The sequence below is a fragment of the Lathamus discolor genome, chromosome 5 (genome assembly GCF_037157495.1).
Source record: "Lathamus discolor isolate bLatDis1 chromosome 5, bLatDis1.hap1, whole genome shotgun sequence".
In the NCBI taxonomy this organism is placed as follows: Eukaryota; Metazoa; Chordata; class Aves; order Psittaciformes; family Psittacidae; genus Lathamus; species Lathamus discolor.
In genome coordinates, this window is record NC_088888.1 from 118,364,372 (window position 1) to 118,390,890 (window position 26,519).

Consider the following 26,519-nt stretch of genomic DNA (forward strand, 5'->3'; position numbering starts at 1 on the left):
AATTTTCCAGATACTGCTTACCCTAAGGACCTGTCTTGTTAAAGAAGCCTAGTGGTAGACACTGTTACTATAGCATAATTTAAACTAACTTAATGTTTCCTGGCCAGAATGTTTGGCACATGAACCCACAGAAAAAATTCAGTAACTGTGAGATTAGTAAAAGTGGCATTCTGGAGACTCTTGTCTATAAATGAAGACATGGAGGCCGATAGTTTGGCCCCTTTATTGCTGTTCTGCACCCGTTTTTATAGTGATAGTTGAAAATAAATTCGAAGTGGTACATTTCTAGTTTTCAGTAGAAGAAATTCTAATGAGTGTGAATGAATTTGTTCCAAGTAGTAAGCTTGTTGGGAAGGAGTGATCAAGTGTCCTAACTGATGTATGCAGTTTACTGTAAATTGATCTGTAGAACGTGTCATTCTGGATCAAAGTCTTGTCTTTAAAACACTAAAACTTACAAAGTTGAAAGTAGAGAATCCATGAATGCGTGAGTGCAGTTGTTGAAACTTCTAAGGTCTAAGTTACATCTTTCTGCCATATTTTATTTGGCTCAATTTCAGGATTTTCTCTCCCTATGGATGCAGGAACAGAAAATACTGACCTTGTAAATGTTAAGTATTATCACAGATGATGATATGTATCCTGTTCATGATATGATTTTACAAAAGAAAGCACTATTCTAAGTGCACGAACTGAATGGATCTTTGGAATTGGTCTTTGGTTACAAGAATAGTGGATTAGATGTTTTGTAGTAGTATGTTTGAAGATTTTCTGTTTTTTGTACTGAAATGGTGACTTTCCTAAGGGAAAAGGCTTATTTGCATCTGTTTACTATTAAGTGTAGATACATAAAAATTGCAGGATGGTACAAATATCTCCTTTCTGAGAACTACTTAGTACTACTGATACCTAAGTTTATGCCTGTATTCCTTTTTCAGTATTAATACTAGTAGCAGTAACCCATATGGGAAAGAATCCCTTCTTAGGGTTTTGTTCCCTGCTTTGTGTATACAGGGTTTTATAGTTACTTCACAGTTTTACGTTGCTGTAGGTAGGTTATGTGCTTCGTGTAGCTTTCAGGGCAATGTATAGTCGAGAAAGTACCTAGAGTGAAGACTTAGACCACCTTTCATCTCTGTTCTATATTTATTTGAACAATTTCTTATTTGTAGCAGTGATTTCAGAGCGATTGCTGCACTTTGTAGTAAACACTACAAAGTGAGTTTGTTACATTTAGGATTGCCTTGAGCATCTTGAGCTGTCTCCCTACAACCCATATTAAATGGTCCTCTTTGGAGCAAATAGAGCAAGGATAATCATCTTTTGGGAGAAAATTGCCCAAACGACCATTTTTAGAGATCTTTAATTGTATTTACCATTAGTATGGTCTAGCTTGCGTGGAACTTAAGGTGTCCAAGCATTGGCTCCTTGCCGGGAGGATGTTTTAATTTTCTACATATTCTGATCTTGTAACAACTGTAGAGTACTCTTAAGTTGCTAAAATTGCAAAGAGGTCTTTTTATCTTGTTTGTGCAAAACCAACTATCAGAGTAGCAGAGCACACACTCATTCATATTTTGGTTTTGGGTTTCCCCACCCTTTTGGAAAATTTTCTTTTGAATTACCCTAATGGCTTTTGAAACTTGGTAGGATTTTGACTGCTTTCTGTAGCCCAGTGGCTTTTTTCCCTATTTTTCATCTCCCCCAGTAAATCAAGGTTAATGAGAGCTGTTTAAAGGTAGTTTTGGTTTTATGTCAGCTTATAGTATTCCCTACTCATCCTTGCCTGCTACAGCTTTTCTACATGGCTGCATAGATGATTCTCACGGCAACTAAAGCAGTTGCCTAGTGCCAGACTGTTGGTTCCCACCCTCTTGCCACCCTGTCATCTTTGGCTGGTATAACTGTGTGTGGCTGTGTGATCATAGAACTTCCATTTTGGGATGGTGTGAAGACTGTTTAGTCTTGTTTAAATTAAACCTATTTGGTTACCTGCAGAACTGAGGTCATGCTCCATGTCCTGTAGCAGTCTCTTACCAAATAATTATATCTCAATTTATAGGAGACGCAGTCTAGGTAGTATCCTGACTTATTTAATTTTTTTGGTGAACCTTATATTTTCACTTATTCTGCTGTCCTTTCCAGAAATCTGAACTGAAAAGTTTAAAAAAGGTGGATGATCTCTGTGGTGTTGCAGGGCCTCAATTAAATGTCTGCTTCACGTAATCTAACTGTTCTTTGGGACCAGAGCTGTAAAGTACTTTATCTGTGCCCATCTTATAAGAAGGAGAAGAATCTAGGAATTAAAGTGTGAGCAAAGAAAAAGTCACATCACTTTGAGGTGTTCTTGTGTGGTTTTCTTGCAGTCTTCATAAATACTAGTGACTGTGTTTTTAAGTATTAAAAAGGCAAATATGATGTTCCTTGTAAAATACAGTATTTCTGACTGATCTGTGCTATTCTAGTTACCATATATAAATCTCCTAATGCTTAAGCTTGATACTTTCTCCACCTACCCTTCCTCGCAGTATGAATTGTTTTACAAAACCTTCTTTTAGTCAGTAGGGAATACTGCTTAATTAGGTTTGGCCATGGTTTGCATTTCTCTCTTAGGTTAATGAAAGTGACAGGTTGTTTCTTGAGCACTAGCTTACCTAATAGGAGACACTTGAGTTCTCGCAAAGTACCCAGTAACTGTCCTACAGTGTCTTGCAACGTGAGCAATATTTATCTGGAGCTGCACTAACGATGGTAAGAAATACATATTTAACAGTTCAAATTCACATCTAGATAAACTTTATTTTTGAAGAGTTTTGTAAGGGAAGACTGGACACCCCTCTTGTATTGGTTAAGTCATAGAGAAGATTCCTGGAATACATCCCGGAAATGTTCAAGGCCACAGGGCTTTGAGCAACCTGCTCTAGTGGAAGGTGTCCCTGCCTGTGGCAGGGGGTTGGAAATAGATGATCTTTAGGGTACCTTCCACTCCAAACCGTTCTGTGATTCTGTGTGATCAGGTAGAAAGTCCCACTTCAAAATACTACATACTGAAAGCTGCAGGTGTCAAATATAGCACTGTCAAGAAAACTTCCAACAGCATTAATGCTATATCAAATTTGTTCTGTCAATAATGTCAGAAATTGTAGGACTAGGTGATACCTGAAATATCTTCTATAGCCTCATATTCATAAGTCTGGTACAGTCTTTACTTCTCGTGTCCATTAGGCAGTTGTGTTATTTTTATTTCAAAAGTGGGATATGAAGTTAAGATTGGAAGTAGTTGTCCTTTATTCTGTTGCTGTTGTCAGTACTGTTGTGCAGCAGCTTTCTGAAAGTATATGATTTCTATATATTACATTTCCCTTTTCATGGAATCAGATGAATTTCTTTACAGGGAAGCTTAGATAACTGTGGCTTGTTTGTTAGGGTTTTTTTTCCTCTCCATAGAAGCTACATGTCTCTCTATATTTTTTGCTGTCATTCATTGTCATCGCAGTGTGTACTGTGTCACTACTGCAAAGTGTTCACTACTGACTAAAAAACAACTTCTGAGATTGTTGGGGTTTTTTTAGCAAGTACATCAAAAATTCAGTAACTTGTCCTATTTGCAGCTGCTTAATAAACCTCCATGAGGCAGACCTTCAGCCTTCCAAATAAGGCTCATTTTTAGCTTGTGTTGTACTTCTCAGAATACTTCTTGATATTCCTGTGGCATTGGCTAATTACTGGAAATACCTTAACCATTCTCACCTCATTCATCCCATGTTGTTGGTCTTCAGGATCTCACTAAGTTGTTACAGAGAACAAGACTTTAGACTGCTTTTTCCTTTTTTTAGCTGCAATTAAAAGTTGGTGCTATTTGGTAATTAATTTCAAATTTAATAGCACTTGTTTTTATCCAGTACTAACCTTACTGTCGGAGCTGCATAGTCTCTTAATGAAACTACATAAGGTTGCCAAATGTAATTATAGCTGACATTTCTGTGAAATGTAGACAGCTTACAATATTAAAATGACCAAACCAAATAGAAAAAAAGTAATTGCAAGAAAAGGGGGATTTGTTATATGGTTTTGTTTAAACTCCCTCTTCTGTGTCTCCTAGCTTTTTAGTTGGTGAAGGAGCTTACAGATGGGCAGTTGATCACGGGATACCAGCATGTCCTCCAGGTATCATGGCTACAAGTGAGTAAACTGGTGGTGTCAGTAGGAAGAACAGGACAGAGTAATTTTAAATGGTGCCTCCTATTTTGAGGGGTACATCACTTCACTGTTCTTAACGTTCAACTAGCTGATGATATTATGGTATATAAGGATGGTTTAAGTTTACTAATTTTCTATTAAGTAAATAGAAAAAAAATTGCAGACGACTACTTTAGCTGCATTTTCGCAACATCTGATTCAAGCGAATTTGTGATCCTAGGATTAAATCCAATGAAGGACATTTTTTACCAGGCTCTGTAACAACGCTGTCCTGCAGGTCTCCAGACGTAATCCATCTTGGATCTTGAAAGCACCAGCTAGCCACCTGTCTAAAATCAGCAGGTGCCAGTTTGACTCTCAGATTCTATAGTTACAGCCATCTCTGAGTCTTTGTCCAGAACTGCTCTGGTCTAAATAGGTTGTCAAATTAATTTACCTTTTTTTTTTTTTAACCTAGGTAGGCTTTGCTTCATGTAATATGGTGGGATAACCTGATTTGAAAAAAGACTTGGACTGTACTGTATTCTAGCAGTAGTCTCTCACAAAACCCTTTTTGTTTTCTTAAAGAAGTGATTACATTGTATTAATATGCCATCTATAAGCTAGACTAAAAATTAGTGCACTTACCTCTGAAAAGGAGGATGTGACTCCCCTTCCTTATCTTTTTCAGTGCCTTCCCGTTTGGAAAGTGCAATTACTACTAGTCTGTAGTTTGCTATAGGTGAGAAGTGCATGTGCTACACTTCTTGTGGATGTTATGCAGAAAAGAAATCACAGGTCATTACCCAAAGAAGGAGAACATGGAAGATTACATAATGTTACTTTCAGTATTGCAGAATAAAATATATGAGTAGTTCCTCACCCAGAGATTGAAACCCAGGGCTCCCATTACCCATTTTATTTGGTTTAGTTCTAAATGTAGATGAATATCCAGAAACTGCAGTTCAAAGTTGCCAATACTTAAATGTCCTGAAACGGTGGCACCATTTTACTTGATGATGCCAATTTTCATACATATTCATGCTACATTTCATTTTGAACAGAAAGTTTTGATTTCTAGTTCCATATGGACTGAAACTTTGCTTTATCCATCTGCTGTCCAAAACAGCATTTGGAGAACAAGTTTTGGGCTCAGTTAAGCAGAAAACCTGTATTTCTGTGACCGTAGGGAAAGTAAAAACATTTAAAGCTTTGAGGTTTTTTTTTGTGTGTGGTTTGGTTTTGTGTTTTGTTTTTAAGAAAGTAGTTGCAGCTTATGTGTAGGAAATAGAGAAGTAGTCTAGAAGGAAGGTTTCTTGTCTAAATCTGTTTGCATGCTTGAGTTTTCATTGTTCCTAGTATCAGTGTGTTGTGACAGGGATGCTTATGTTGTAACATTAATTGCTAGATGATACTTTATCAGCTAAAATATATCCTGGTCAGAGCAAATCTACATATTATGGCTTAAAAATAAAGATGACCACTGCTGGTTTGGTTTACCTGACCCAGGCTTTGAATTTACGTTGGAGAAACATGAGAAGAACAATCTCAGCTAATATATTTTCACAAACCTGCTCCTAAACACCAGTCATTGTCTCCTCAGTACATTCGACATACTTCTATTTAACAAACCAATTGGTTTTAGAATGATTACCACAATCAGGATTGGGGAGTTAATCCTATTGCAAAATCAGTGCAGAAATGGCATTTGCTGTTGCAATATCAATGTGAAAAAGTATTGGTATTAAAGTTGCCAACCCCCCTCAGCTCCCCATACCCTCTGCTTTCACCAGGGCTGGAGCACACATCTATATAATTGTATGTTTGAGCCATTGCACAGGATGAACCTGCTTTAGGAATGAACTGATGCTGTGAAGCAGGCTGTGACTGTTAAGACAGGCTGATAGAACTGGGGTGATTCAGCCTGGAGAAGAGAAGGCTCCCGTACAGAGACCTTTTAGCGGCCTTACACTGCCTAAAGGGCGCCTACAGGAAATCTGGAGAGCGGCTTTTGGCAAGGGCATGTAGTGACTGGACAAGAGGGAATGGTTTTAAACTGAAAAAAAGGGGAGATTAAGATTAGATATAAAGACAAAGTTCTTTATTGTGAGGGTGGAGAGGTACCGGAACAGAGTGCCCAGAGAGGCTGAAAGTGTTCAAGACCAGGTTGGAGGAGGCTTTGAACAACCTGGTCTAGTGGAAAGTGTCCCTGCCCATGGTAGGGGGGCTTGGAAACAGATGATCTTTAAGGCCCCTTCAAACCCAAACCATTCTATGAGTCTATGTGAATGTTTAGCTGGAAGGATGATTTCAGATGAGAGTAACTGAAGGGTATGCTGAAAAAATCAGTGGCAGACACTGAGATCCAGTCAGATATTCTTTGTCATACTGAGAGAATTACTTAAAACTGAATTTTTCACAGATGTTGTCCAATTCTGTTGCTCTACCTTAGTGTAAATGATAGTCTGTGTCTAACTGGATTTACAGAAAGGAGGTATCTGACTTTTATAGTCTTGTGCTTCAGTTTCCCTTTCAAAAAAGATGAGATGGCAGTGTCTGCTCTTTTGGGGCCTAAAATGGACACAGGAGAAAACAATACTAGATTATGTTAAGACAGCATTATTAGTGATTCTAAGAGCTGTCTTGGAAAATATTGCTTCAAAATTGTAATTTTTTCCTAAGATGCTCTCAGTTTTGCAGTATAATCATCAATGGAAGTATATCTGGGGGTTTTGTTTTTTTGAAAAACAGTCACAACAGCAAGAAAGAGGAAAGAAAAACCTGGAAAATCAGTTCCAGAAAATGTTAAGCTGATTTCCATACCAATCCTTAGCAAAGCTAGTCTTGTAACACACGGACAAGCTGACAAGGTCAGCAGGGCTGAAAACTAACCATTAACAACTGCGTGTGACAAGAGGGGATTGTTATAGCTGAAAAGAAATTGGGACCTGTCTTACAGGTAACATGTGAGAAAGACAAAATAGATTTTTTCCAGTGTTACTGGGAAGGGAAAGTTGGATGTGCTTAAGAAACAACTAAAGAGAATGTTGTTTCCAAGCAACCACAGACGGATTCCTCTGAAGTGATCTATTGAGTTAAGTAATGTAACGAACTTCAAAACCAAAGGGAGATTTTTGCTTGTGCTTGCTACAATTGCTATAGTGGAGTTTGCATGGAGAATTGAGGGAAAAATAACTAGAAATTATGTGACTGTTGAATAGCTCTGTAAAACTGGAGTGATTGCAAACATCAGGAAAATATGTTTAGTAACATAATTACAAAACCCCAAACCTGACCCCCCAAAACCCCTAATCCAAATCTTAGACATGTACTTGCAATAAATATTAGCAGGAGAACATAGAGACATATGTTTTGGCTTCTCTGTGCTGCACGTGGAAAATAAAGTCACATTATTCTGTCTCCCTTTACCAGACCTGAGATGGCAAGAATCACATTATATGTGCTCTGAGACTGTGGGATGGTGTGGTTGGTTTTGCACAGATAGAACTCTGTATGATCTGTAACTAAGAAAGTTGCACGATCAGCTTTGTGGTCACACTCCATAATTCTCTTAGAACTATCAAAGTATCTGAGCACCAAACTGAAATGATGTTTTAAACCATGTTGCTTGTTGAACTGCATCAAGATTATGTCAGGGCTCACCTGCTTTGTCTTTGGTTTGCCAAGTGTGTGAGGAAATGGGATTTCTACTGTTTGTAGAAATCTGGTGGCTTTCCAGTATAGTGAGTGGGTGTTTTTTTAAAGCAAGAAATGTGATCTGCCTATATTACCTATAGTCTGCAAGAAAACTGAATTTATTAATTCCTACCCAGACTAGAGCTGAATCCATGCCAGTACTGGGGCCCATACTGGTTAGACCTTTGTTATCTGTGTACACTTCAGAAGTGTGATCAAAGTATTAAGAATGTAATTACAGTTTAGAAATGCTGGCTTACTGTATCATGCATCCCCTTATCAATGTTAAAAGTGTACTTTAAATAAACAATGTAAATTTGAGGTACATCTTCAACTGTCAATATCTGTGCCTGCACTAGTAATAAGCAAAATACTTTTATCTGAATTTTTCAGTTCAGCCTATAGTTGATTTGATAAAGATAATGTGGTGGAAGACAGCATCTTACTTACAATGTTAAATCGTGCAGCAAGCTTGTACCTCTAGCTCTTAACAATGTGGAAGTGAATACTAGTACTTCAGTAATTCATACTGCCTAAGAACAGAAGTAGCTGCTGTGGGTCCACACAGCTTGATGACTGGAATCCAGGAGTAGCCACAGGTGATGCTTTAGGAAAACTAGAAGAACAGAGCAAATAGATACTTCTCTTTAACTATCCTGTTTGCTATCCCGGACTCTAAATTCCTGACTCATGACTAGTTCCTGCATATATGGAGGTTATGAGTGGCATTTCCTGCCATGAAATTGTTGTTTCCTCTTGAGCCCATCTTCTTTTCTAGCATCTGTAAAAACCTTTACAACTACAGGGTGTTTGAAGAGCTACCTGTTTTTCATTATTTTGAGATTTGCTGAATAAAATCTGGCTTATTGTCAGGTCACTACTCATAATCCTTCTTCAGTCAGGTCCTTTACTACCTTGAATAACTTAGTGTTATTGGTGAAGTCACATCTTATTGAACAAAGTGCAAATACAGGTTTTGTCATTCCTCTTGTAACAGGCCATTTATTTACTTGGTTTTGCATTTTGTAACTAGTTTTGTGTATGCAACGAGACTCCCTTTTACCTTATGGCTGCTTGGATTGTTTAATGAGGGAGAGCCTTTTCTAGGTCAGTGTCATGCAGATTGTTGTACATCTAGTGACACTGTATGTCTCCCTCTCCACCAGTGCTACCTAGCTAGCCTGCCTCTCCTCCAAACCACCAAACCTCACCCCATTCCCAGTATTCTCCTCCACTTAACCATTATTGCATTAATCAAAACATTTGCCATATTTCCTAGAAGTCTGCTATGAGGTTCTGACAGTGACTCAGGGCAGTGGCCTGTTTTGTCCCTTTGTATTTAGGGTGAGAATGGAGGAGATCTGGAGAGAAACTCAAGGGTTTGGGGGATTTGATTAGGAAGCTTGGTTAATCTGAATACATATCTGGTTTTAGGAAACAAAGAAGTGTTTCTCAGATAAAAGAGTGTCTTTTAGCAATGAAAGTTGCCACCTGTGTTCCATAATATGCAAAGTAAATGAGCTCTCCTAAGTGCATGTTTTTCACTGGTAATAAAAAAGGAGGAAAGAAAAAAAAGCCAGACATGATGTAAATGCTCCCTAGAGTTGGACATAATATTGTAGGTTCATTTGCAGTTCTGAAATCTGAACAGCTAAGTGCAGCCAATAGGGTGGCTATAAATTAGCCAGGAAAAAAGGTTGAGTTGAAGTACCCAGAAGATGCTTTGAAATCACAATCTTCCAGGGAGCAGGAAAGGCTGCTTTGTGGAAAAAAGAGATTTCTTCCAGGAAGTAGTAAGAAATGGTATGTTCAGCAACAGTTTACCCTGAGTTCTTGTTAGGGAGGAACAGATCGCTATAGCAGTTCCCTGAGAAAGAGTGGTAGGACTTTTTATATGCTTTTGATGTCAAGTGCATTTTTTTTCCCTATTCATGTTGCTGTCTGTTAGAAGTGTGGCAACATGGAAAGTAGCTCGAGTAGTCTTTGGTCCCAACATGAGCGTTAAGTGGTGTTAATTTGTCATTTAAAATAGCTTTGTTAAAATTAAATTTATTTTCATCTGTCTGTTTTCATTTGTGCCATTTATTTTAGCAACTGCTCAACAGATTTCTTCACTGGATCATTTTAATTCCTGTGGGTTAACTAATTTGCTTGTATATTCCTTTTTAATTTGCTTCTCTTCAATAGCTGTATTCTCTCTTAATATGGAATAGAAAGATAAAATGCAGAAAGTTCTCCTTTCTGGTTCTCTCAGTTGACTCAGAACTGTCTGCCAGGGGGTGCTGTATGATTGGTCAGAGCTCAAGCTGTACTTCAGAGGTTTAAATATATTCTTAGACTTTTCTTAGTATTTTCAATTTACAGTTTGATTCTAAACAAGGATTGTTGAACACTTACAGGTTGCAGAGTGGTTTGTTGTATAATAATTTGTTATGCCTGTAATAGAAACATGGGGCTTTGTGTTCCTATTTTGCTGCTCCTCCACGGTAAATAGGAAGGTTCGAGTATTGTCCTTGATTTGTGATATAGTGGTGCTAGAAACTTTTATTTGTTACTTCTATTTGAAAATGCAATTGTTCGCTTAAATATTTTCTGAATTTTCAGCCTAACCTGAAAATGCATAAGGGGATAGATGTGGGTTGTAAAAGCATGGGAATTCTAAGGAAATGGACTTGTCACTAAAAATGCTTTGCATTAACTCTGGGCAAGAAATTTAGTGTAGTATAGAATCATAGAATTATAGAATAGTTAGGGTTGGAAAGGACCTCAAGATCAAACCAGCCTGTCAGCTACAGGCCTATTTAAAGTGCACGGGGCTAGAATTAACAAGTAGAGATGTTTCAATTTTACCATACTTAAAAAAAGTGCCTCAGCCTTGCATTTTGTCCTGTATGTACAATTCAGTAGGTTCAAGGACTCCATGAATAGGACAATTCTAATTTTCCCTGGATCATTTCTAAGGGCTCTGAAAGGTGACTAAGAAAAAGTTCTGAAGAGCTGTGTAGAATGGGGAATACAGTTGTCTTTCACTGTATCATTATTTATTCATATATATCATATATTCATATATATATATCATGTATATCATATATATATAACATATTCATCATTATTCATTGTATCATTATTTAATAGAACTGTCAATATTTTTTGTTAAATCCTTACTTGTACGTAGTATAATGATAAAAGGAGTTATGGGACTGATCAGGCTGCCAAAGTGCCAACAGGATTAGTACAAGAGATGAATAAATGTTGTGGAAGTTTTATGGCAAACAAGTGGCACACAGATGACATCTCTGAACTTGGAGATCACTGAACTCTTTCTTTTTCTTCCACTGACCTGATTGCTGAAAACTACTCTCATCTCTTTCTGTGAAGGGGCGATAGAGATGTAAAAAGCCTGTGTAAAAGCCGTATTTATTGTCCAGCCATGATAATGTAGGAGATGGATCTTGTTCTTATGAATTATGTAATGCAGGTGTCGTGGTCCCCTCTCATGAGAGTATCCAGTAACACTGGAACCTTTGAAAATAGTCTTAACTTTGAGCAAGATGTGGCTGCAAGATTTTTCTTCTTCATTTGTAGATAGTACATTGTATCATCAAGCACATGTTCTGATACCACGTCCACATCTGATACCATGCTAATACCAATCTCTCATGCAGGCAAATGGTGTTGGTCAGGAGCTGCTTCTACCTGTTCTATGTTCAGCCCCTGAGCCTTCTTCACAGCAAACCCCTACACTTCTCTTCTACAACTCTGCTGTGACCAAGTGTTCTGCTCAGCGCTCCCACTATGTAGCACAAAATGCAGTGCGTGTAACTCCAGAGTACTTGTGGGTAGCTCCTGTTAGTACCTTGTGGGCTTGAAGGAAGAATGTGGAAAACTGGGAACGTGTTTTCAGGTCCTTAAAGATTATTCATTCTTAAAGAGGCAGCTCCATGCTGCAGTGCAGGGACATGTGATAGATATTGCAAATGTGAGACTGAAGTCCTGAGCTTTTAATGATATTCAAGTTCCGATACGCTTCTGTTGTCAGTTCTTACATGTCTTTAATCTGGATGAGGCCTGAGCCATGGCATTTAAACACTAACAGACAATAATTTTGTAAAGCTGTGAAGGGTTTTGTTCTTTTCTTTTTCCTTCCTCTCCCAGCAGCTCTGAAGTAGTTTTATTTATTATAGTATGTACATAAATGTAAAGAAAGAAAAAAACAGAGCGGCTGGTTGTACTCTGTGGCTCTGAGTTCACTTAAATGAGTTTGAGTCCACATGCTGTTACTGTGTAGGGCAGTAATTGTCAGGGACTTTTATCTGGGAGCGCATATTTGATTTTCATCTAAACTTTCAAATTCTCGAGCAAAATCAAAGGATGCTTTCCAGAATAGCTTTCTGTAGGTTCCAACAACAATACCTCTGGACTGTGATCCAAGAAGTTTTCAAACTAAAATGCCTTCTACCCTCTCTTTCTTTAGCTTCCTCTCCTCCCAGTGAATAAGCTCTACCTCTCTTGCTTCCCTTTCTCCTTAGCCCGAAAAACATCATGCTGATGTAGCTATATTGCATTTCTTTTAGGAAAACATGCCTGTCTTCAGGCATGCAAGTGTTGTGTCCCTTTCCTCTTCTCAAGCTTGGAATGTGCTGTCTTGTTGGAGAAGGTGAGAGTGTTTTTTTTTATAGTCATTTAGGACAAATGGAATTTCTCAGCTTCCTTGCACCGCAAAGTTAAGAAGTAATGGGAATTATGAACTTAAACTCTCTGTAGGCTTTTTCCTTCTCTGTATAGCACTTCTTTTCAAAATAGGTGTTTAGTGGGTTGTTTTTCCATGTTCTGGTGCATCATTAACCAAACACATTTGAATCCCAGATTTTTTTTTTTAGTTTATAAAATGTTATTGTATTTTAAACTGCATAATATATTCTTTGTCAAGAACCAAACTTACAGGATTTTTTCAGAAAACGAATTATATCTTTCATTTGTTTAGTGTGAAGCTCACTTGTGTTTCTTTTGTCATTAGCAGGAGATAAAACAAGCAGAGTACTAGCCAGTTCAATGGCATTTATAGTGGTTTTGCACAGATAGAACATTGCGAAGGCAGGAATAAACTGAGGGCAGGGAGCCTTTCATTTGCTATTAGCCTTCATCCCCTTATGCTGGGGGAAAAGTAAAATTTAAGATCAGTGCATTTTATTTTTAACTGATCGTCTGAAGCTGGGTGTAAATCTATGCCAGAGGAAAAAAAAGAGATATTATTAGGGTTTGTTTTACAAACTAGCCCTTTGTTTCACAATTCTTTGGCCACTTTGGAGGCATTAGCTATTTCATCTCGCTAAGAAAATTGGTAATCACTGGTAATAAGTATTTGCCTTAAATAATGAAATACAGTTATTCATCAGTCCTTGCTAAAACAAAGTCTTCAGTTTTCAGATGAAAGCTAATCCTAATAACTATTCTGAAGTTAAATGTAGCCTCAGCTCAAGAGTTTCCACCCTAGGAGAAGTCTGAATAGACTTTTTTTCCCCTCACAATATGGAAAGATATGACATTTCATGCTAAACTGAATAAAACATGAAAGTGATCGAATTAATGCATTAATTCATATAAATAACTCTGAGAAGGGAGGCACGATATTAAACCTTGCAAAACAACTTCCCTAAAATAATTCCCTCCTCTCAAAAAACCCTCAGCTGTTTCTGATCGAAATTAATGTCATCTGGAAGTACATTACCATAACTGGCACCTATTATCTCTCTCTAGTGTAACACTGTGAACTTTCCAGTGTGACAAACGTTGCAGTATTTGTCACCATAGGAGCTGATGATTAGATTTTGTAGATACTGTGATGGAGGAGCTGGGACAGGTTGTGTGTTTTACTAGGCAAACGTGCTACCTTCCCTAACCGACACTGTTCTGTGCTTGTGCATTTATTACTTAAGGTATATTATTAATATACTTAATTACAAGTATATTAATTTTAAGTATACTAATATACTTAAGGTATATTACTTGAGTAATGGTGATGTATGATGCACAGGGATAGGATCATAGATGACTGATCTAAATTACAATCTGTGAGCTTTGGATTGAATTGGAACGAAGGCCAAGAGGAGTTGTGTAATCTCCATCCTCAAAGATATTCAAAACTTGACCAAGTTCCCGTGGAGGTCTTTTGAATTGGACTTATTTTTCCTAGGAGGTTGGACTACATGACCTCTTAAGATCCTTTCAAACCTGCATCACTGTATGTTAATAGAAAACTTTCTTAATCTGCCTGTCTGACATAGTCCAAGGTAGGCAAAAAATACATGTCACAGCATCTTCTGGGGCTCTGGATATCTGATTATCCAGTAAGAGTACCCAGAAACTGAAGATGTTCCTAACATCTGGGGACTAAGCACAATTTATGTCAGCCAGAATTACTGTGTTGTAGGATAGTCAGCCATTCTGTAAACATGGACAATCACGGAATCATAGGATGTTTAGGATTGGAAAGGACCTTAAGATCATCTAGTTCCAGCCCTTGCTAGCCTAGTGTCTTACACAGTGTTTCTTACTGCCTAGTAAAATATGTCTTACTTTGTTAATAATGATTTTTGTACCCTGTATTTCCAAGCTTACTGATACCACTTTGAATTAACAACGCAGATAAGAAGTTACTGCTTAAGAGTTAGATCCTTCAAAGTAAATCTTCAGGTTTTTTCTTGTTTTGAAAAGACAAACAGAATCTTAAAGCAGAAGGTAAACTCTGACAATTGTTCAGTTGCTTAGCCAGAGACTGAGCACTTACATGAATGAAACATCTCTCAAGCTTGGAGAACTTCTTATGCTGTGGAAAAAATGGCAGGGTAAGTGGCAACTAGGGTATAGTTTGAGTGATGATTCTGAGTGGCCGTACAGCAGCACTCTGTAGCTGGCAGGGCAGCTTGGAACTAGCCCATGTTCTCTAGTTTTGATGTGATCTTTGTGCATATGTTTGAACTGCTGAGCTTGCAAATACTGAGGACGGTTTTAGGGCACTGTTAGCATTAGGCTCTGGAGTACAAGGACAACTTAAAACTTGGTGTGTTTAGGTTTTCATGTATGGGCTCCTGCGCCCTTGTGGTTTTTTTCTCCAGGTGCACCTTTTTTCTGAATTGACAGGAGGCAATGGCAGCAGTGGTTAATAGGTTCAGGCATATTTATCCCTGTGTCACACCTACTTCGGATGAGTACCAAGGCCAGGCATCATTCTTACCCATATTGTGGCTTTGCCTGTGGGTATTTACTGTATTTACTGAAGACATGTCAACTTGTAAGTTTTCCTGGTAGAAAAAAATCTGTTAAAAACAATGGGCAATTTTGGGGTACTTCTGTTTACAAATTCTTGATCCTTGTGAGGGTTTTTGTTTGCTTCTCCTCCTCTTCCCCCTCTTAGTAGTAGACTTTGTCTGCTCTCCCTTATCAAGTGTTTGTGTTTTGCCTTTTGGAGCTCATTTTAAGTATGAATGTGTTGTCCAAAGTAGCTTCATTAATCAGCTCTGTATGCCAGACAGTTCCTTTCTTGGTGATGGCAGATTAATACATATTTACGGTTTTAAGAGAATGGTATTCATTAGGTTTTTGGAGAGAAATGACTGATTTCTTGTTACTTTTAGGTTATATATGTGAACAACCGTGGTAGTGTAAGGTCTAGCTTTATGTACTTAGAAACAAGTTTAAAGGAGAGTTCAGTAGGTGATTTTGGCACCTGTGTGGGGAACTTTCAAAGAAGTAAAATGCTCACTGTCTGTGTACTTTGTGAGAATTGTAAATGCAAGCTGTGTGTTCTGTTGGCTATGCAATATTGATTTTATTCGTAGACTGTTCTTGCAGCTGTTCCAGTCTTCTGAATAATAGTGATGTAACTATGTTTAGAATTTCATTAAAAACGACAGTTTTTAAGGCTTATAGATTAAATAGGAAACCTGTGCTTTTTAAATTCTATCAAATTTGTGACCGACCTGTGTGTAACTCTGCCCTCCTAATTGCTTGATTTTGCATGATTAAACAATTGACAAAAGACATTTCTCTCTCTTCCCCCCCCCTTTTTTTTCTCTGCATTTCAAAAGGGATGTTAAAACCTGTGGATAATGCTAGGTCAAAAATGATGTCAACTAAATCTGTCAATATCTGCAATTTTTTCTTTCGTGAACTGAATCTTCTAAAATGGGAACGTGTCATTTTGGTCTCTTAAGCATAACAATTTTTTTTTATACTCCACTTTAGAGAGCACTTCCTTTCTGAATGTGGGACTTAGATGTGGAAAATACATGTTTGTCTTTTCAAGAACTAGGTGGTCTTTAGACTGTGTTGGATTATGGAATGTAAAAATATTGCTAGACTATTGTGTGGCTTTAAATATATGGGTAAACATACACATATGCAATTAAGGTAATAAAATAGTAGCCTAATTTTATGGATATCAGAATGAGCTCACATGGTATCTATTTACTTGTCAGCAGTCAAAAACAATAATTTTAACACAAGCCACTTATTCTGTTCTCTTCTGTGCAGTGCTGCTTCTGTGCCAAACAGAAAGACATTTAGACCAACATAGCTTCCATATGTGTTCAGCGAGTTGTTTCTAGCAGATATTTTACCCATCACTGTTGCTGAACAATAGTAGAACTTTTTAACTTAAGAAAAAATGTAAACATCTTGTACTGAAACTTAAATACTTATTTGTTGGCATTTTTATTGGTGTGTTTTGCATCAGTAAAAATGTGGGGGATGAGACTTCCAAAATGTCAACTTATCAATATTTGTTTAAATTAAGTAAATTGTAATTATTTAAATGCTTTTGAACTATTTTCATAGGGTTTAGTTTAGCAGCTTTTAAGAGGAACAAGAGGAAGTTGGAGTTGGCTGAAAAGGTGGAAACAGATCTTATTCATCTAAAGAAAAGAAGACAATCACATGAAAAGGTTAGTTCCTGCTCAAAATTTTCTTGTGTCATCCTAAACTTATAGCAGATTGCTAATGCATTTCATGTTGTATATGATGAGACTAATGTAGAATTAGAAGCCACTTCTTGTTGGCCATCCTAATGGTATAATGACAGATATAATCATAACTTAGTACAACTAAAACTTTCTGCCTTGCTATTTGAAAACCAAACTGTCACTTTGTATCTTGTTTGTGCTATGAAAAATCTTTTGCTCATTTTGAACTGGAAGTATGACAAATGTAAACACAAACAGATAATTATTTACTGAAACATTTTCTTTAGCTTGGGATCTCTGTCACTGTTTCCCACTTTTTAATGTTCCCTGAGCGCACTGCATTATGGAGCTGGAATTGATGAAATTTGAAATATCAGGTAGGTAAACATGTGCATCTGTGCATGCATCTAGCATTGACATGGCCCGTATTACTTGTACTACAAAACTGTTAGGATTCCCTCTGTACTCCTCACCATTAGTTTGGATTTACAGCTTTTGCTAACATTCTCAAATGTCCATCACAGTATTTGTGTTTACTGTTGAATATTAAAATATGCCTCATTCATTAAATGCCTATGAATTGGTTGGGGCCTGTGGGTTTTCAGATTGCCCATTTCTCTTTGCTTTGGTAAGCTGACTGACCACTGCCTTACGTAGTTGCATATGTTGATATAAATAACATATAAATCCCAGAGAACTGACAAAAAAGTTTATTCCCTATAGTCTGTGCAAATGCAAGCCAGTGATAAGTTAGGCAGTTATCTTTTGTTCTTAGATAAGAAGTTTCCCTGAGCAGGGTGCTAATATTTCTATTTTCAAGTACATGAGACCTTATGTTCTGTAAGGATAGAGGGGGGAGGAAGTTAGTTACTAGTTACAGGACTTCACATACCTCCTTGTGAAACTAACAGTATTAAAATGTAACTTGAGGGAGGAGGGGTCTCTGTACAGTATTGATGTTCATGTAATAAGGGGCAAGTCAATGCTTGAAACATATGCCAATGCATGAGCTTACCAACCTGCAATTTGAAATTTCAAGGGCTCCAGAGTCATGTGCAGCGCTTCTGGGAGAACCCCAAAGGCCAGTGGTGGTAGGTAAAGGAGGTGATCAAATAGAGCTCTACTCACCGGTAAGTAATCCAGTAACAACACACTGGTCTTGTCAACTTCCTGTCCATGAAGGGGGGATGAAAACCAAACCATACTGTCAATGTAGACTGCTTGCATTGTCCCGAGTGTGAGGCAGTTGCAGCCTTACATGAAGTTTAGTTTTTCAAAATGAAGTGGAATCACAGAATCACAGAATCCCAAGGGTTGGAAGGGACCTAAAAAGATCATCTAGTCCAACCCCCCTGCAAGAGCAGGGTAACCTACAGTACATCACACAGGAACTTGTCCAGGCGGGCCTTGAATATCTCCAGTGTAGGAGACTCCACAACCCCCCTGGGCAACCTGTTCCAGTGCTCTGTCACTCTTACAGTAAAGAAGTTCTTCCTGATGTTAACGTGGAACTTCCTATGTTCCAGTTTACACCCATTGCCCCTTGTCCTATCACTGGATATCACTGAAAAAAGCCTAGCTCCATCATCCTGACGCCTACCCTTTACATATTTGTAAACATTGATGAGGTCACCCCTCAGTCTCCTCTTCTCCAAGCTAAAGAGACCCATCTCCCTCAGCCTCTCCTCATAAGGGAGATGTTCCACTCCCTTAATCATCTTTGTGGCTCTGCGCTGGACTCCTTCAAGCAATTCCCTGTCCTTCTTGAACAGAGGGGCCCAGAACTGGACGCAATATTCCAGATGCGGCCTCACCAAGGCTGAGTAGAGGGGGAGGAGAACCTCTCTTGACCTACTAACCACTCCCTTTCTAATGCACCCTAAGATGCCATTTGCCTTCTTGGCCGCAAGAGCACATTGCTGGCTCATGGTCATCCTCCTATCCACCAGGACCCCCAGGTCCCTTTCCCCTTCGCTACTTTCCAGCAGGTCAACCCCCAACCTGTACTGGTACATGGGGTTGTTCTTCCCCAGATGCAAGACTCTACACTTGCCCTTGTTAAATTTCATCAAGTTTCTCCCCGCCCAACTCTCCAGCCTGTCCAGGTCTCGCTGAATGGCAGCACAGAAGTGGAAATGAAAAATCAAATTCTACAAGAGCAAATTCTAAAAAAAAAAAAAAAAAAAAAACAAAACAACAACAACAAAACCACCTCCAAAAGTAGAGTAATTCTTTCTAAGCTATTAGGAAATGGTTGTTTAGCAAGGATGAGGCACCACAAACTTCTTTGGGATGAGTCATTCCAAAATTTCCACTGTAAAAGCTGATCTCCCATGAAAGTTTTTAAAAGAACTGTTTAAAAGCCATTTAAATACTTGTGTAATTGAAAGTTAATCTTGTCAAAGTTAAGCTCTAGCTGATAAGTATTTACTTCAGTTTTTTAATTTGCTGTGTTTCTCTGGAGCTGCAGACCTGTCCCTTCCAGCAGGACCCCATTAGCAGCTGTTTCATTGTCTGGTTTGTCTCACCTGCTTCAACCCTATGCTGGAGCTTAGCTTATGTGTTTCTGCTGCCTCTACTGCACAGTTGTTATAAATTCTGGTAATTTTTTCATCTATGAAATTTTAGAAGTTGGGAGAAGAGGAAGGTAGACAGGATGTTAACAAAGTTAAGGTTGAATGGGAGTCATAACTAAAAGGCCTATGTGAAGAGATATATTGCAGACCAAAAAAGGCTGAAGCTTCTTGGAAGTTTTAGCTTTTGATAAATTTCACCAGCTAAAACTAAATGTACTGTTTAAAAAACACTTTTGAGTAACAGCTAAATTATACCAACCTCAAAAAGAATGAGAGGCTGTTAAAATTTAATAAAGATTATATAGAAAGTACTTGGCAGTGTAACTTACTAAAGGACTTTTACTTCCCAAATAAATGGGATTTCTCTTTGCTGTATTTTTCATTGTTTACCCAGTGTGGGATTTGTAGAGGGTTATGAGACTGCATGCAGTCTGTTAATGACTTCAACAAATTGTGAAGGTGTAGAAAGTTGTAGTGACTTACATACTGATTTATATAGTTAAGAAATCATTTTTGTTTGTGTATGAACTGAGTAAACACATTCACAGGGTGACTGTATGATATGTTAATTCAGGCAGATACCATTCTGAAGTTCCCACTTCAAGCACCAGTAAACATCAGAAGTAAATGTTTGTTGTCTTACAGTCAGCCTGTCTTTTACCAGAGGAAATTGTCATTGAAAAAAGCTTAGCAGAGTTTGGCCAAAAGCCCTATTTTTAATTTGTCTTCTGCTATTACAAGATTTTTTTATGGCTCTGCTGAAGTTTTAAGAGGAGTTGTCCTCTCCTTGATTTGAATAAGTGGCACTAAGAACTTCCAGTGCGTGTAATTTCTTTTATATAGGTTAGTGTTTACAAGTTATTTTTTTATAGGCTAGTTATTTATTGCCATAAATAACATTATTTTCCCGTAAGTTTTATTAAAACTGCTTTGTTTTTGCCTAGCTTAACACATGTACTCAAGTATGGGTACAACAGTTTGAATTCAATTTCAAATTCTTTGGCTACTGTATTGGGACGATAACAATGAACATATTTAGAAAAGAAGAATACATCTGTCCAACAGAAAAGCATTATTTCTTTCAGTATTTAGTGCATTTCATTTCTTGTCATTGATCATCTTGAATATATCACGTGAACTTTTAGCCAGTTCCAGCTTGAACGCTTTGAGTGAGCATTGTATATTATTCCCGTTATATATGGTGAATTTTAATCACTTAAATTTTGCTTCAGATCAATTTTTTAAGGCAATTTAAAGGCAGGTGTAAGAGTTGCAGCCGACTGTTGCAGTCCTTGTGTCAGTTTTACTTTTTCTTGCACTTCGAACAGGAGTTTGAATTTTATACATTTCCTTTCCCTGAAAGAAATAAGTTTTCTGTCCCACATCCATACTGAAATGGTCTTTCATGATGATAATGCTGTTTAGACTTCAAAAGTGTACTCTAAAATATGGGAAAAGAAAGATAAAGACTTGATCCATTCCAGTTAAAATAAAAACAAAACAAAACTAATCTGTGGAATTCAGTGTGAAATAATTCCCTCATCCTGAGCACAGAGGTCAGACCAAATATTCTATTTACATACCAAGCAACCATTAAACTGGAACAGCTAGGCTTGTTTATCAAGCTTTGTACCATTAGATCTTAACTGCCCCTTTTCAAACACATGAATGTTGTACCAGTCATGCATGCACTGTCAAGATTAGATTGCTATGATAGTACATTATGCTGCCAGTTTTCCTAGAGGAAATGTTTCTAGAAATTGGTATCTATGAATTGGTCCCAGTGCTCACAGAATAGTGACATTTTCCCTTTTCTTAGATGGATTTATAAATGTTTCTTTAAAATACTTTAATAAATAAAATGCTGCTTAAAAGGCTGCCTTTTGCCTTGTTAAATGCTGCTGTAATCAATACAAGTGCTCCATCAAGAACACCTTAAAGCTGAGATTTTTAAAGACCAAAATGTATTAATAGTTGATATATTATTTTATAACAGCACTATCCACTACTGTGCCTTCTCTGTTTCCACTTGATCTGTAAAGAGCAGCATGGGACATAATAGAAGATTTATGTGTTGCCCTGTTTTGAGTAGAAAGATACTGTGAAACCCCATATTTTTAGGGCAGTCTTGATCTAATTGTCATCAAATACAAAATCCTGTTTTTTCATGTGAATAGTTGGGTAATAGTATATAGATGTTAATTGCTTCAGTGGTAATTACTTTTTAGGGAATTTCAGAACAGTCTCAAGTCAAGAAGGGAAAGAAGTCCAGTGTGTACTTATTTTTCAGCGGCCACTGGGTAGATCTCTCCTAAACTGTTAATTCCTTCTTTAGGGGCTTGTAAAATGAGGACTATTTATTGTGTTTTCTTCTGTACAGAAGAAAGTAAGGGTGAGATTTACAAAATACTTCATAGAGCTCTGCATTTGTGCAGATGAGCATCTTCCTGCTTTGTGTGTGTGTTCTTAGCTAAGTTTGAATATTTGGTCCATGATTTCATGAAATTAACTTCCTTTCCTGTGCAAGGTGCTAAGTAAGTAATATGAGGTCTTAGTTTTCACACTGACCTTCAGTTCTTTCCATGTAAAATATTAACTGCATCATAGATTATTTTTAGGTTACAATACTATATTGTTAAAACCCCCAAACTGCTTTTGCAGTGGGTATGTTAGTATAAATTTCTAGCTGAAGTCAGATGTGGAATTTGTTCACCAAGTAATAATCAAGTTCCCTTTGGAATTTGCAATTGTTTTTAAACATAAGATGATAAATTAATGAATCAAATGCATAAAAGTAATGGCAAACAAGCTGGATCTTGGTTAGTCCTTGTTGGACCCGTATAGAATTTGGACTTATTTTAGACTTCATGACTTGTACTGTTTACCATATTTCTTCTGATTATCTGGATAGTAGCTTGATGGGATCCTGTGTTTTTCAACTTTCATATGGTTTGAAGAGTTGAAATGTGAGACACTGAAAGTCTTCTTACCAGCTGTGTTCTTCCTGGAACTCCTCAGGCACAAAATGCCTTTTTGTATGGAAAAGTTTTTCCTTTGTAAAATTGTGACGAGCTCTTCATGTACTGGTTCAGAAATTGTAGGGTCGTCAGTTCAGTTTACAAATGTAGAAGATTTTTAGTACTGAACTACAGAATCGATTCATGGTGTCACTTCTAAATGTGTCAATCAGTAATGTTGAAATGAGAGGAAACATAAAAATAGGTCTAGAAAGATCTGACAACATATTTTTCCCATTGGATATGGAATAGAACTGGTTCTTGCTGGTTTTCAGTTTGTGGAGTAAGAATGTATACAGCATTAACAGCGATTCTTTTTCTGGTCACAAACACACCCCCTTTCCCCCCGACTTATATTACCGAGAAGGAAAATATGGAATTCCTTTGCTTCAGTGATACAGGCTTCCTTCAGAAGGTTGTATGGGCCAGGTTAAAAAGAATGCTTCCCTTGGTAAAGATTTCCAGCCTCCTAAATTACCGCATCTAAAAATAGAGTGAGCCAGAGGAAGCAAACAATACCACTGAGTTGACAGCAAGTACTGATAGGAAATAGTTCTTTGAAAGGAAATAATGGTGAAGAAAATTTCTATGCAACATATACTTGCAAATGCTTGTGGGTTTTTTTTGATTAAAATATCTTTTAAAAAGAGAAATTAGTAATATAGCTACAGAAGGCAAATATTTTATGCGAGAGCCAAAGTAGAAGATGGATGGCAGATTGAGCAAATAGTTTTACAGATGCTGCAAAGAAGGCTGCAAGCATTTCTTCTTTGCTGTCAGATGATATGGAAAACATACTGATCATTCTAAGCCTCATCCTTCTCAAATGTATTCCTGTTCATTATGGGATCTCCAAGTGTTTGATTTAATATGATATAAGATTAAACAGGTGGCCTTAATTCTGGCATTTCCTAACTTTGATGGGCTTGATTTTTGTATCTCTAGTTGTCTATTAATAAAGTTTTTTTTGTTGTGGGTATAGTTTCCTTTCATAAAGGGGGGCAGGAGATGAACAACAAAACCTTCATCACATTGGTAGTTCTTCCCTATATAGAAATCATAGCATCTTGCTCAGAATATCAGAATTTTCTGTTTCCATGGTAAGCGGCTTCTTTGAATTCTTTTTCAGTCTTACGGATTCTTTGTTTTTTACATAGCTTTAAAGATCAGGGTCTCTGAAAATGCTATCTCGAAGCTTTTGAAAAAGGCCTTTTGATACAGCGTCTTTGGAATAGGTAGCTGAATAATTTCTTAGTGGACAAGTTTCCTTAGTTTCCACTAAGGAAAAAGCATTTTTGGCACTTTTGTGAGTAAGCGCAGGTAATCTAGTAATTTAATGAGTTCTGAGATATTTTATTACCTTCTTGTTTTCAGAGAAGTTTTCTTCAGGTCCTGCCTGAGGCATGAATGCATTTTTGGAAGATTAATGGCAGCACAACATGCATGATAACAAATCCATTTTGTTGATAGGCCTGTCACTTGGTTTTGTGCACGTAAGTTTGCATACTCCAAAGAAGTAGAAGCTGACTTTAATATACTGTTTTTACTGGTTGTTTCTGTTTGTGTGTCCTGCAGGAGAACGACTCAGGAACATTGGATACAGTTGGTGCAGTTGTTGTGGACCAAGAAGGAAATGTTGCTGCTGCTGTCTCCAGTGGAGGTTTAGCACTAAAGCATCCTGGAAGAGTTGGTCAGGTGATTATAAGTATTCAGTTGGGAATGATGGTTCAGTGTCGCAAGCAATTGTGGTATTAGGAGCTGAGGGAACAAACTGATGTTCTCCCTTCGTTCCCATTAAACTCTGAAGGCATTATCACTGCATTGGAATGCAAGTTTTGTTTTCAGGGCCCTCCATCAGTGTTATAAGACATTAATAGGTAAGAACTTGTCCTGTCATTAGTTACCTTTTGTCAGAGGTATTTGTAAGTTAATTTCTTGGGCTTACCCAAGAAATATACCTTCTTAAGACCACTAAAAGTCTCTTAAATAATTAGAGTGTTTTTTAAATAAAGTTTTCATCAATATTTAGGAAAGCTGTCCTAATTAATTTTTAAATGATCTTGTGAATTGATAGAGGTGACAGAGGTATTGGAAGAACACACCAGGTAGAGGGATTTTTGTTATTAGGTAAAGGAATTTTGAGGTACATAGGAAATGTCATACACCATAGGTGTACAGCTGTATTCTTGGCTGACTTTTTCCGCTCTCATAAAAGTAGCTTGGAAATGCGTTTAAGGTTTTCTTTTGGAATAGCAGAGTGGAAAGGACTTTACATAATCAGGGAACAGTCAGAATTATTTTGTCTTTTGATACCTGTACCCTCATTTTCTGTGAAGTTAGGTTAGACTACCATACATCTATGATTATCACTCAGTTTTGAAGAATAGTGAAAGAAAGATGGATTGTAATTGACTGTTACGATTTTCTGTTTATCTTTTCTATTAATACTTGGATTTTTCTTGGAGTTGGTTTTTTTAGTTGGTTTGGTGATTTTTTTGTTGGGATTTTTGAGTTTAGGTTGGTTTTTTGGGGGGTTTGCTTAATTTTCTTTTTCAGGGGAGGGAGCAAACAAAAAACTTTGACTACTTAAACTTATGAAAGATGCCCTTCTTTCCTTAGGCAGCTCTTTATGGTTGTGGCTGCTGGGCTGAAAATACAGGAGCTCATACCCCTTACTCCACTGCTGTGAGTACTTCAGGTATTTACTACTTTTATAAATATTTCAAAAAGTTGCAGTCTTTCTCAATAATTAGTTTACAATTTCCAACTAAGGTTTTTCAATGAATGGTGAATTAAAATACTAGCATTATTTCCAGACTAATTTGTATGATTTATTTACATATAAATCTATATATCTGTCAGTACTGTCTTTAAATCCATGATCTGATCCCTGTTGGTTGCTTATTTTGGTCTTTTTGCTTAAATAATAGCCATGTGAGTTTTCATCTTGTATTGCACTGAAGGGATGTAGTGCATTTGCTATGCATTAAGGGACCTGTTTTCTTGTAAAGAAGTGCTGTTACAAGTCTAATACTGTGTTAAACACAGTAGTCAGAGTTAACAGTGGTCAGTATAGAGAGAGTGAAAATAATTTGCAGAGTTCAGACTTAGGTAATGTAGATTATATCCCAAGTAATGTAAAGTTAGAGTCCTGTTACAGAAATAGTGGGAGGAGCAAGGTAACAGGGTGTAGAACTAAAATTTGACAGAGACTGAAGAGCGTCAGAAATAGCCTGTGTTGCTTTTGTAGTCCTATACGTGTCTAATTTCCCATATATATGTCTGTCTCACACTGTTGAAAACTTGTGTAGATGCTCACCCTTGAGTTCAGTGTTAGTAGTAGCAAGTGTCCTTTTTAGTACTTAGGCAAAGGAAAGTTCTACTGAATGCAGAAGTGTTGGAGATCTTTCTACTCAAGGAACACCATATTAGTTTTAGTTTAATAAATGCTTACCTATGTAAGCCAATATACTTAAATATTGCCATACTGGGGACCATAATAATATTGAGTTTAAGTCCAGTATTAGAGGTTGTTAGTCGAAAAGCTGAGGGCACCTTTATTTAACTTTTTAAAACCATTCTTTACAAAGTCAGCTGGATTTGAAGTCTATGCAAGTACCAGGAAGCACTCTGATGCACTTAGAGATGTCTGGGTTTAATGATGGTCTTAAATAGAAGCCTCCTTTCTTTTTGCTGCTACCAATTTTATATAATGGTAATAACATTATACTATTTATAACTATTGCACATATATATTTGTGTATGTTACTTTGGTTCAAATCCTCTAGCTTCCATGGCATTACATTAATACCAATCCCAGTTAATTGGAATAGACTGCTGGCGGTCTATGAAGCATTGCCATGTGTTTATTCAGTGATTTGAAATTCAGACTCGTGGTGTTTAATTAAACTCTTGTTTCTGGTTTTCCTTTAAAGTGTGTGTGTGTGTGTGTGTGAGAGGGAGAGAGTGCGAGATAGAAATGTTTACAGGAAGCGAGAACTCTTCTGTAATCAATACCATTCTTTTTTCCATTTTCAGAAGCTCATAATGTTTTATTTTATAATGTAATTTATGTTTAGTGCCATTTTAAA

General features: G+C 37.3%; 1 protein-coding gene across 1 annotated transcript in view; it reads left to right on the forward strand.

Annotated features, from left to right (window-relative positions):
• Window positions 1–26,519, forward strand: part of TASP1 (taspase 1) — an 88,760-nt gene that overhangs the window by 17,753 nt on the left and 44,488 nt on the right. Inside the window, 6 exon segments of the mRNA XM_065682312.1 lie at window positions 4,103–4,182; window positions 16,711–16,817; window positions 17,875–17,928; window positions 17,930–17,965; window positions 24,004–24,123; window positions 25,048–25,126. Of these exon segments, the coding sequence (XP_065538384.1) occupies window positions 4,103–4,182; window positions 16,711–16,817; window positions 17,875–17,928; window positions 17,930–17,965; window positions 24,004–24,123; window positions 25,048–25,126 (476 nt within the window).